This window comes from Empidonax traillii, unplaced genomic scaffold (assembly GCF_003031625.1).
Source record: "Empidonax traillii isolate 1590-97213 ecotype Southwest subspecies unplaced genomic scaffold, ASM303162v1 scaffold1200:size254552, whole genome shotgun sequence".
In the NCBI taxonomy this organism is placed as follows: Eukaryota; Metazoa; Chordata; class Aves; order Passeriformes; family Tyrannidae; genus Empidonax; species Empidonax traillii.
The window spans coordinates 195,164-208,214 of NW_020956393.1; the positions used below are offsets into that span (position 1 = coordinate 195,164).

A 13,051-nucleotide genomic window follows, 5' to 3' on the forward strand; every position below is an offset into this window, starting at 1 on the left:
TTTTTCCCCCAGTGGCCTCCTAAGAGCGTTCTGGGAGTAAGCTTTTCCTTTGAACATCAGCTGGATTTCATCACTGAAATTCTGTGTCCAAGCCCTCTCCCAGATCAGACACTCCTGCCAAGTTTCAAAGGCAAGCATGGGATAGTGTCTCCTCACACAAACAATCAGGAAGGTTGCTCAGAACACTCTGACATTTGCATGCACTGACTAACTTTTAAATAGTAAAGTCAAAACATGAACAACAAAGTGAAAGATAATAATACTATTAACAGCTGATGAATATATTGTTCTTGTAGACTTTTAGGCTATATGTTTTGACGTCATGATTTTCTCTGATTTTCTGGGCACAGAGACTTTAGAAGGTTCACTTGAAGATCCTTAGAACATTCTTTAGAAAATTACTGCCTTTTCCTTAAGGCTTCAAGAAACACTGAATATACAACCTCCTTATATAACGCATCCAAATAATTAATGATGCTCTCACTGAGGAAGCACTGACTTCTTTCTACTTTCACTCTTGGCTGCCAGATCTAGTTAGGCACTCCTGTGAGACTGAACTCTCCAGTTTCTACCTGATCCCTATTCCACTGCCCAACTTTCATTTTCTTCTAAGGTTCTCTTGAGCAATTTTCAAGCTGTACATACTCTGAATTTCCATCAAGAAATGTGGATTCCAGAATTAAACATGTGCCTCTAATGAAATTCTAAATATTCGTGTACTAAGACAAAACCAGTTTCCTGCTGGTTCCCTTTCCATTCATCCCAGGATCTGTTAGTCTGGGTAGCCACAGCTCTGCCATGATGGCATGCAGCTACTGCAAGCTGGTTATTGACAGTGAGGGTACCACCATGAGTATTTCAGAATTTTTCAGGGTAATCTCCCAGCCTGTTTGTCCACCTCACATTTTTTGACCCTCTACAAATTGCTTTGGTCTTCTTTTTGTGACCGGTCTTGTAGCACAGAAGTGTTTTATGCAATAATAGAAGTTGCTGACAGACTCCAAAGCTTCTACCTGTAAGGTTCTTTCTGTATTAAACAGAAAGAAAGAGGCTCCCCTGGAGAGTGAGTCACAAGGACAGCGTAATTCTGAGTCACTGCCTGGAGGATCTCTCCTCTCTCCATGGACTAGCCCAACCACTGCTCTGACTTGGGCAGCTGAACCAGTGAGGGCTCACTGCCCAGGCAGAAAACAGTGCTAATGGAAGACTCACAGTGTCATTCTGGAATAACTGGGAAACACGGAAAATGTAGCAGATGAAATTTAATAGTATAAAATTAGTAGCATACAGAAAAAGACAGAGGTAGGAACATATTCACACCCACACCATGAGGGTCTCAACAGGTGTAAATCCAATCTCACCATAACACAGAATGGCTCTCACATGCCCAGCAACCAGCACAACTTAAGGTAAGAAGTATGAATATTCTCCTCAGCTCCTGACTGTACTAAAACTTTTCACTTTTACTGAAGCCATTCCAGTAGGTGATTTCATGTACTCTATAAGGTTAATAATTTGTTACTAACAATTTGTCACTTGCAAAATCACTGTTAAAAAAAAAATTTCAATAACTTCACTAAAAGTAGAGTCCTAAAAATGCTACCAGATTTGGTCATTCTGAAAAATTCTAAACTCATTTCATAGTTAAGAAACTTGTTTTTAAGACCTGTTTGGCTTGGTATTTAAGAAAATTTCTTAAAATATCATGTTCTTGTGAGACAAGTGTCTTACCAGAAGTCAAACACCCAAGAAGGGCAGAAGGACAACCAAAACTATAGCCCTGTCAGGAAAAGAGAGGAGGCCTACTTACACAAAACACTGCTAAGCAAATTAATTCCACATTTAATCTCAGTGTCTCTGCAGGCAGAACTTGAATTAACTATGCTCCATTTTACTTGTGAACAAAGGCAGTCTAGCAGCTCCAACACTCCCTGAGGTCACCTACAAAAGCTGTGCAAACTCTTGTCCTTGGAGGGTTTCTAGTCTCAGGTAGACAAAGCCACGGCTGCTGTGACTTAGGGCTGGAAACAGACTGGCTTCAAAAAGGAGGCTGGATGAAATCTTCTCCAGAGATCCCTACAACCTACATGTTTTTTCTTCACATTTTTTTAGATATTCCACTCTGTTATTACTGGTCTATCTTTCAAGCTGAAACCATTGATTTTATGTTCTAGTCATAAAATCTAACCCAGTAGTAAGTAAGTAAAATCAAGACTAAACATCTCTGACTTCTTCTGGTGGTTGCTGAGGTTCCTGTCATTAATATACAGGCAACTTTTACATCTGTTACTCACCAGCCCCTTTGACCTTACTTCTGTCACACTCACAGGCTGACCACTAATGGTCATTGCTGAAAATTTAGTATGAGAGCTGTTCACTGAATTTGGTAAGTGGTCCTCTTTGCCCAGTCACAGCATGGCAGGAATGCTGACAGGCTAAGATAATGTAAAAGAGGGGAGAGGAGGGTGAAAAAAGAACAGATTGACCTGCTCCTACAGCTTGGGCATCTTTTACAATGCAGGATTTCCCATAAACAGGTCCTTAAAGGTATCTGCTCTAGACATCTAACTGTACAGAAGCTAAATCATACTGAAGTAGCAACTATTAATTGACTTCAGCAGTAAATCTACTAATATTCCCTCTATTTGAACATTTCCCTCACAGGCAGGGCTGATGTGAGTTCTGTGAAACCATGTGCGAAAAAGGACTATATAATGGTGGCTTCCTGGCTCTGTCATTACATTTATAGCCCCACTAATGGTATTAGCATTATGGCACAGAAGCATAAGGGCTTACCAGTAAAAATATCAATAAAAATAGTACTGTTACTAGGAGAGTGCTATGGCCAGGAACAGCACAGCTCCTCAAGTTTTGATATCACATCCCAGATAACATTTGGACAAGGGGTTTAAGATGATAAAGGACTGAAAAATGTTTTAAAATTTTTATAGAAAAGTTTTAACTGGAGCTGAGGTCAGGAAAGTGTCTAAAAAAGAGCCAAAAAACAATCTTTTCTGTTTGGTATGGGGTTTTTTATGCACTTTAGTAGACCTCGCTAAACTTTTCTGAGGACAATAGCTGGAAGAGGAACCACTGCTCCTATCTTTAGTGGGAAAGCATTGACTACATCCATTATAAGAAATACTACCCATCTAGTATTAACATTATGTGAAATATATACATATATATAGATGGGCTTGTGTGTGTGTTTTAGTGTGTTTTATTCCATTATGCAGCAAAGGAAGAAATTATAAATATTCTTTCCAATTTTGAAGGTATCATTTTTGAAAATAAAAATTTTCAATAGACTACATAAAAATTTGTACTTGGTCCTCAAATGGTGCAACACTTTATACTCCTTTGTTCCCATAGAGCTCTGCCTCCATGGCTGACAACAGCATATGACTTTGACCCTCACAGCTTCAATATCACCTCATAATGTTGCACTGTTTACCTTCTCATGGAAGGAAATTGCCTATATTCTATCCATTGTTGGATTATGCATTTTTTTTAAAAAACTGTCCTCAAGCCAAGACTGCCACTCAGCATCACCATAGAACCTACTCGCTGTAACTGGTGATACATACACCTCAAAACACTGTTCAAAAATTTCAAGGATATATATTAACCCTATAAATGTAGGGTTAAAACATGTCATGTTGAATTCTCTTCAGTCATCTAGATTATTTATTAACACAAAATAAATCAAAGAATTCTGATTAAAGTTTCACTCCTCCTACAAGTTGTGACTTTCTTCAGTATGCAGGACAACATTCAACTCAATCGAAAGTTGTATGAAAAGCACTGCAAAACAAGTATTAGGTAATGCACTAGTGGTGAAGAAAATACACAATAATATTTAGAATTCAGGCTGTAGTACACAGCAAGCTATGAAAAACAGGGTAGTAGAAAGGGTGAGGTGTAGTAGAAAGGGTGACTGTTCTCGGGACACCATCCAAAATGTGCCAGAGTGAATGGGAACTGTTCTACTGACCTCAGGAGGCTCTGGCTCAGGTTTTTAAGTTTCACAGTACTGACAGATGCATAAGAAGGTGTTAAAAAACATTCAAAAGGTCAAATATTTTGGCTTCCAGGTGTTGTTGTGTGGCAAGAGGAACAAAAGGATTGTTACTTAGAGGGAATAAATAGTGATGTTGAAAGGGAAGCAGTGAAAGGCCAAAAAATGAGGAATGAGCAGGCTTTGCTCTTTAGTACCTAGTCACTTTTCTCATTTCCATGTTTGGAACAGATCTCCGCGGCACAGAAACAGAACTTGCAGCTCACAATGTAAAGCAATAATAAATGATTGCATTTAAGCTGACCCAGCAGGAAATTCTCTAGGGAAGCAGCAGTGAGAAAAGGAAGCATGTCACCAGTGTCACCCTCATGCTAAATGTCCATATGTGCATTTTTGAAAGCAGACTTTGTTTCAACATTTTTGTAAATTAATATCACAGCAGTCACTGAACTGCCTTACAGAGTGCAGCAAACAAGCACGCTGGAGAAGACCTCCACTTCAGAAGTCTGAAAAAAAGTGCAAAAGGACTGTGGAAAAGCATAGCATAAAGGACTGTAGGAAAGAGAAGTTAACTTGCAGCATCACATACTTGAGAACTTTCAAGTGTGTCTCTTTGAATCAGTAACTCAGACTAAAAATCAAAGGAATGATTTAAACAAAATAATTCCTCTGATAACAAGAAACAAGGAAAACGGAAGAGCTCACTATTTCCATAATAATACAGACATATATATACACAAATAATAAGAGCAATTATTTTCAGTAATTTATAGTAACTCCCTGGCCTTAAACTATTGACTTGTTAAAATACTAAAAATTTATATTCCTATATCTATTTCTATTCAGGAGTATATATTTAAGTACACATACTTTAATAATGTAGCCTCCAAGGCTAGATGGTTTACAATGCAACCTCCTTCAATCCTCTGGCAAAGAAACGATTTGCTGGAGTGCAAGAAGGTACAACTTTTTCTTCAGTAACACCTGTTAAAACCCTGTTCTTCTTGTCTGTGGCTATCAATATGGGTTGCACATACACATGGACTTCAATAAACCTGTCTAAAAGCCTACCTCGTCTTTTTGACATCCTGTGAACTCAGCCCCAGAATGGATCAATAGCAGGGCCAATTGGCAAATTATCTCCGAGTTTGAGGGGACTGTGCACAGGAGCAAGTGAGCAAGGAATGGCAACACTGTGACTCCTGCTGCAGCACCCACACCCCCAGGCTTACAGTGCAGACACTCTACAGATGAACATTTGTTGTGCCACATATGCAAAGGACAAGACTTTAAAAAAATGGTTACACCGGAAAAGAACAAGTTATGAAGTAAGGATTGAGCATGAAGAAGCATTGAACTAAATCTTTTTTGAAAGAAAAAGCAAAAAGGAAGCTTCAACACTTATTTTTGTAGACTGTGTTGGAGGGAGTCACAAAGACTGATGTACAGAGGTGCTACTGGTTTTTAATAGCCTGTAGGACTATTCAGTCTAGGTAAAAAGATGATTTACAGGTAAGCCCAAGAAAAGAGGAACTGTTTGCTATGGGCATAAAACAAGTCTTCTGGCTCAAAAATTCTTTTGTTGAATGAATTTTTAAATGCAGAAGTGCTTCCTGAAAAGCTGCATCTCAGTTACCAAAGCTTCACTGCATTACCTGCAGAAATTCAGGTGACTGGCTTCCAAGAAAAGGCTGCAGGAGAGTTTGGGCATTGTTATAAAGGTAGCACATAACAAGCCATCTTCATAAAGAGGAGTTTAAAAGCTGAGCTATTCAGAAACCGAAAGCAGAAGGAAAATATGTCCCAGACTAAATTCCTTTTAAAAAGAAAAGTTAAACACACTTACTGAGCTTAGCATGTCCAGGTTGACTTTGAATCAATAAGCAACTGGTTCAGTATCAAATGGACAGGTACACCAAAATCAAGGAAAATGCCTTGCCCAAAGTTTCACATTTCTTACAGGGCAAACACTGTAACTGGAATGACCAAAGGTCCAGCACTTGCTCTGCCATGGATCCATCAGTGGATGGCTTGTTCGGGATGCTTTAAATTGTGTTCTCTGCCTGACTGACAAGGTAAGAGCACACAGCCAAGTGCAACTTATGAGAAAAACAGGCATGACATGGGCAAATGCTCAGTAGCAGTTGAGCCAGACAAAGCTGCTGGGAGAGTGCTTTTTCATCGTTTGACATCATACAAGTCCCATGGCCGACATCCAAGCTGTAGAAGAGAAGTGCTCCCATACCAAATGACAGCCAGGACCCCAGATGCTCTAAGATTTTAAGGAAGGATTGTGCATGATGAATACTGATACAAAGGCTTAGCTTGCCTACACAACATCCAGACAGCATCCATGTTCACTTGGCAGAAACAAAGCATATTAAAAACACATTTCATCAGGAATATCACAGAGAAGATTAACAGTCTCACCGTGCTTCATATGAACTTACAAAGCAAAGCTGACATAAAGTCAACTACAAATAATTGACCAACATGGTCAAGTGAGTCTCTGATCCGGTTAAACAAGACAAAGAGGGAGCTGATCATGCAAATTTAAAACCTATCAGAGCCAGAACTAACAACTTCTTCAAAAGAGACTAAACATTACGAAAACTGTCTCTTTTCTGTTGCCAAGAGGTATTTTTTGCTGTTGCCACCATGCCTGCAGCACTGCCATGATTCCTAAAATAACATTAATAATACCTAGAGAATCCCCCTACTCTCATTTGGAAAGAAAGAACTCTAAGCGTTCACTTATGAATTGGGACCAATATAAGCACATAGGGAAAATGGATAACACCAAAAGCTCTAGGGAATCAAGTAGAAAACATATATTTAATGGATGAAGAGAAAAAATAACATTTCTATGGGGGCAAAAAGAAATCTACTGATCATAACTACTTGGTGTCAATAATAATGGAAGAAAAGTAGAGAACAACTTGAAAAGAAAAGGATAAAGAGGTAAGGAATTATTCCGGGGATCAATTCATACTATCTGCTGCTTATCAAGAACATTTTGGAGTTTAATGTTCCAAAGAAGCTACAAAAAACACATTGATCCAAATGCTCATGAATTTTTCACAGTGCTACATTACTCCTCATATGATACATCTGCTCACCTCTTCCAGTGTATTACTTGCTAATTTTAAATACAGTTTCTGCACAAGCCACTTCTCAATTAAGATGAAGCACTAGGAGAGCCAGGGTAGAGGCTGAAGCCCCTCCACTCACTTCTCCATACAGCTCTTCACCATCCCCTCCCCAGAAACAGAAACTAGCAGCCACCTGCTGCTGCTGGCGAATTTCAATCTAAACTAGGCATACTATGATAAAGAAGGATCATTAGCGGAAGATAGGGAAGAGATGTCAGAGAATGAGGAAATCAAGTCAGTGGCTGTTGTCATACCTGCATCACAGTGAAAAATCCATCAAACCTAGCAACAACTGACAGGTTCTGACATGGAAAGCAGTGCCTTGGCTGATCCTTGGCTGCAGAAGGTCTGAAGGCTCACAGCACTGTCAAACTGGGTAGGCAGCTTTAGAAGCACAAAGCTATCAGCATGGGGAAAAAAAATCAAACTAAATCAATGCAGCATTCATGGAATAATAAAAGTTGAATAAAAGAAATAAAAGAAATGAGCAGTTGTGCTTGAGATGCAGGTTAAGAGACCAGCACAGTACTCTCCAATACTTCTGTGAAAGGTGCCCTAAAACTGTCAAGCCATGAGATCAGACACACCCAGGCTATTACAACATGCTGCTGGGACTCAAGACAGCCTATGTAGTGCAGTGGGACAGCAAGGGTATATGACTCTGGCAGCTACATGTTGAGTAGATCTGAAGAACATGGTACAAACCCAAAAGATGAAAAAAATGTCAATAATCAAGATGAAAGGCTTGTCAACACACTGGGGAAAAAAATGGGTGAAAAGCAGCCATTTGGGAGAGATCATAAAAAATAATGTATTTCTAGAAAGCTTCAAAAGATTTTATTTCTTCAGAACAGGCAAAAATGGCTTTTCAAGTAGGTAAGGTGGAGGGATTTAAAAGGCATGGGAAAAAGACTTCAGAATTCTTACAATTCTATGATGTTTGTTTAACACACTGCATTGTTCATTAAACAATAACCAAATAGATCATTCCACTGAGACTGAATTGCAAAATCTGGCAAAGCTAGACTCATACATGGATATTGTGTTTCTCATCTAGGAAAACTTGTACACTATGTTCAATACACTGTTTTTCATCAAAGGAATTTAAAAAATAATAATAATCTGATCCACTGTAGTGAAGACCAAGATAAATATGAGCATTTCGGTCTGTTCCCAGGAAAATCTCTGGTAAATTAAATATTTTATGAATAATAGAAAAAAGGAACATGCTCTTATATTAACTATTAAAAATATACATGTTATTATTCAGATTTTTACTTATAAAATCACAGAATCATAGAAAGATTTAGGTTGTAAAGACCTCTAAGGTCATGGGGTCCAACCATTAACCTAGCACTTCCAAGTCCACCACTAAAAATGTTATGATCTCCAAAATATTGACTACTGAAAACAAATTTCTGGACAACCAAATACCTTTAAAATTACCATATGCATATAGAGTCCAAGGTGTTCATGATGTGACCCTCAACGGTGGAGAGTTTCACTGAATTAAAAAATCACTCACCACTAGTAGGCATCTGAGTCTTTCACTGCTAGTCGAGGCACTTAAATTGTGCTAAACTCTACAAAAGGCAAATATTTAACATAAAAAATCTGGTTTTAAGTTGTCTCTCACATAATGGGATGTACTGATTTTGAAGAGCAAACGACACTTTTGTGGTCTGCAGCTAGAGAGCAATAATTTACTTTTATCACCCAGCCATCGCCCTCTCTGTGGAGAATCCATTATGCCCAACTCTTGTCTGGCAACACACTCATCAGGAGAAGCCTAAATTCAAAAATAAACAAAACTCAATTCAATACGGCAGTGAAAACTTCAAGATATTCAGTTCCAATTCATGGAGATCGTCACAAAACCAAAAGGAATTAAAGTCTGATACCCTTAAAAGTAACTCCTGTGTTTTACAGACTCTTGACTTAAGGGCTTTTCAGAATGCCTCAAACCCATGTTCCAGTTTCTAAGGCACATCTCTAAAGCAACTCTTTTGCTGCAATAAAACCGTCAACTTTTTTAGCAGCGTACAGCAGAACTCGAAATGGAAACATCTGGTGTCGCTTACGGACACATATTAAAAGAACAGATACTAGATTTCCCTGGAAAAATCAATGGTTGCTCTTCTTCATCTGCAAAGCGGGTTGCTCATCAGGGCTCGATGCGAGCCCGACACACAGATCCTGCGTCTCGGTATGACAGCGAACCCTCGCGGGTCGGCGTGGTGGGCACACCGTGTCCCCCGGGGACACCGCGGCAGGGGGGTCTCTCTGCGGTACCTGAGCAGAAGCTGTTGCTGCTGATGGTCCTGCCGGAGCGCCCGGAGGAACTGGGCGGGTTGAATTCCCGGCTTTCCTCTTCCGAAAAGGGCGATTCGGAAGCTGGGGATACCTTCTGCTGCGGCCGGAGGACCAGGCGGGGGATGCGGCTGCGGGACACCTCCCTTTCCAGCTGCGTCTTCTGCTCCTGCTCGGGAAGGGACACCCCGGCGTCAGGGACCTCTCGGATGTGCCCTCCTCTTTCCATCATCGAGGCAGGGGCAGGCAAATCCCGGCCCCCCCTCCCGCCCCCCCCAGGGCGGGGGCAAGACGAGATCTGCCTGCCCCTGTCTCTCCTCGCTCCTCGCCGCCCCGTCCCTCCGCGGCTCCTCACCTTGCTGCTCTCCCGCAGGGGCCCCATCGTTCCTCAGTCGCGGCGCGGCCGGGAACAGGCACCTGGCATGGACGAGAGGGATGCGCTGAGCCGGGCTCTGCTCTGCTATGCTTTGCTGCGGCGCTGGGGGTGGCGGCGCCCGCCCGGCCCCGCCGCTCCCCGCCCCGACACGTGGTGCCGCCGCCGCAGCGCCCGCTTCGCCGCCCCAAGGGCACGGGGCAGGTGCGGGATGGGGCGCGTCCCCCCGCCCGTGCGGCAGCCGCATCCTCTCGGCACCGCTGTCCCTGGGATGCCCCGGAGGGGGCCCCGCTGCCCGCCCGCCGCCTGCCCTCCGCCAGCCCCTGCTGCCGGGCCGGGCCGCGAAAGGCAGAAAGGAACGTAAACATACAGAAATGAGGGCAGGCCGAGTGCGGTCTGCGTGTGCGGTGTTAAGGTACCAAAGCAGATGCGTAACAGAGGGCAGATGTTACCAGTACAAATACGATGGGTGTTATATAAGTAGCAAAATGCGTCGTCAGATTTTCCCTGCTCCTTATTCATAGAATCACAGAATGTTAAGGGGTTGGAAGGAACCTTAAAGCTCATCTAATGCCAATGCTCCCACCATGAGGCCAGGTTGCTCCAGTCCTTATCCAACCTGTCCTTGAACACTGCCAGGGTTGGGGCATCCACAACCTCCCCAGGCAACCTGTTCCAGTGTCTCACTACCCTTCCAGTAAAGAATTTCTTCCTCTTATTATTTAATACCATTTATTTATGGAACATAAATGTAGAAAATGTAGAAAAACGTACTTGCTTCTCAGACATAAAAATGCACTTGATTCGCAGACAATACATGGCATAGTATATTTAATGATAGTATTTTCTCTATTACCTTTCATTGAAGTAGTTGTCATGACCCGTCTATTGATTAATGCATGTGCAACCTTGTTCATCTGCTCCCCAGAGCATGCATTAGCAGGGCTGCAATCTGGCCTGTATGCATAGGCACACAGTGGTTGAAAAGGACTGCTCTTCCACAAAAGTAATGATGAAATTCTTGATATGAAGTTCATTTGAGGTTCTGCATAGATGCCTACTTATAGGACTTAGTGAACTTGCAGAAGTTATACTTTCAGCAATTGTATTTTTGGGCCAAGGTTCCCTTTGTATGCTTCCTACTGTCCTGGTTTCATCTAGGATAGAGTTAATTTTCCCATGGCACCTATAAAGGGCCCCAATTCCTGTTGGGAACTTCTGTTTGCTATTAGAGCATAAATATTAAATACTGTCTCAAAAATAATTAAGAGCAAATGTGCCTTTAATGCGTGCAGGGAACATATCGGCAGTAATAGGAAAGGTGATGCGTTCATCTAGACCTCGAAGAGGAAAGAGGACACTGCTGAGTACTGACACTGATTGTTGCATATCCAAAGAGCTATAATTACTAATTTATTAACCTGGCATCAGAATTAGATCCATTACTTATGTAGAGCTCCAAGCTGTGCTCTGCCAAAAAGATGATACCATCCTCCCCTGGCAATGTCAAGACATCTATAATTCAGAGAAGTGAGATAGTTACTGCTGAAAAAAATGCTTAAAATTCCTGTATTAAAAATTCTGTGTGCTTATAAAATATATTCTAAGCACTGGAACCTACCTTCCCGAGGCACAAAAATGCAGGAAGAATCCTGAAGCTTTCCCTACTGCTTCAAGACTGTTTCCATGGAAAATTGCAAGTCACATATTTTAGTCACACAAATGTGCTCATCCTTTCAGTAGACACCAGGGCACCTGAGACCATGGGCTTCTCCTGCGAGCCACCCATGGCACACGTGGGGTGGAAATTTCCCATGCAAAGCTCTTGTACCAGTAGTAAGAGTAAGAAGCAGCTGTGCAGCAGCACTGCCATTGCCATAGTAACTCAGCTCAGGAGCTGCTGCTGCTGATTCAATTGTCAGAGCCTGTTTTATCTTTTTCCATTTCAAGCTCAAGTTTTTGCCTTGCTAAGAAACAAGATATAAGAAATGAAATCTTCAGGCTGCCTCAGGGTTCATAATGGAATGTGATTCCCTTTGATCTCCTCTTCTCTTGGCATAGAGATTTATAGCCTTATCATAAATCATAAAACAATCATTAACTTCCAAGCAAACTTTTTCACCCCTTACAGTCATGTATATCTAATAAATATTGAAGCATTAAGTCACTTTTCAGCTTATTAAAATGTTTTTATTATGCATTAGTTAATCATCAGTACTGGGAGGAACACATACTTGACATGAACATGTGATGTCATTCTCATTCCTCTCCTATGTCTTTTAAAAACCAGCAGCATCTTTGTATTATCTATAAAATTAATTTTCGTAACCAGTGTGTAATTCTGAAGAAATCTGTATTTGCTGCGGAAAGAAAAAATGTTATAAATTTATAAAGGCCTCAGAAAACCTACAGAACACAGTGTCTTGTTTACCTTTTTCTTGTGTTACTCCCTCCTGAAAAATAACATCTCTCCAGGAAGCCGCAGAGGGCTGCAGATTCAGCAGTAGAGCCTGGACTGCAGGAGCTGCCAGGGGAAGCTGGGCTCTGCGCCAGGCCCTGGGGTTAGACCTTCTGCTTTCCTGAAAGGGGAGCAAGGTATATGAAGTGGTTTTTGTTCCAGGTTTTGCTGGAGTGCTCTTCCAGAAAAAGTTGCAAGGGAGAGAGGACAGGGTGAATTTTAGAGGATCACAGAGTATGTTTTGCTGTCATCTCTGAATCTTTTCAGTGGGAGGGGGAGTGGGATTCTGATGCAGCAGAAGTTTTGCTGAGTTTGGCCAGCTGTGTCCATCAGCACAGTCAGAAGCAACTCAGTGCATTCCACTTCCACATCTGAATTGCTAAGAGAAAAGCTTTAACTAATGTTTTTGCAAAGCTTTCTATGAAATTTCATTTTTTTAAGTTTATTTGTTCTATCTGATGGTACACTGTTTCTAGACATCTGCAAATGCTGCTTTCCAGTTTGCTTTCTTGCAGTATAGCAGTTTTGCTCTTGAGCTGTCAGAATAACAGCAGGAAAGCACTACAGTAAAGGTCCCACCATCCTAATTAAGCATCCAAATACCTCTGTTCAGAATTGGGCACTTCAGAAGAACAAGCAAAAACCGTAACGTACTCAGGACAGAACTGCCTAGAGCTCAGCAGTGGGTACGAGGGTCCCTTTGCATCATTCAACACAAGTGGTTTACTCATGCTGCCAGC

At 41.5% G+C, this 13,051-nt stretch overlaps 1 protein-coding gene across 1 annotated transcript in view; it reads right to left on the reverse strand.

Moving 5' to 3' along the window:
- The window catches only part of SYBU (syntabulin), a 42,694-nt gene extending 32,715 nt beyond the window's left edge, over nt 1-9,979 (reverse strand). The window contains exons 1-2 of the mRNA XM_027905749.1: nt 9,836-9,979; nt 9,463-9,649 (exon numbers count right to left, since the gene is read on the reverse strand). Coding sequence (XP_027761550.1) covers nt 9,463-9,649; nt 9,836-9,862 — 214 coding nt within the window. The 5' untranslated portion in view covers nt 9,863-9,979. The remainder of the gene's footprint in view (nt 1-9,462; nt 9,650-9,835) is intronic.
- Nucleotides 9,980-13,051: the final 3,072 nt, after the last annotated feature.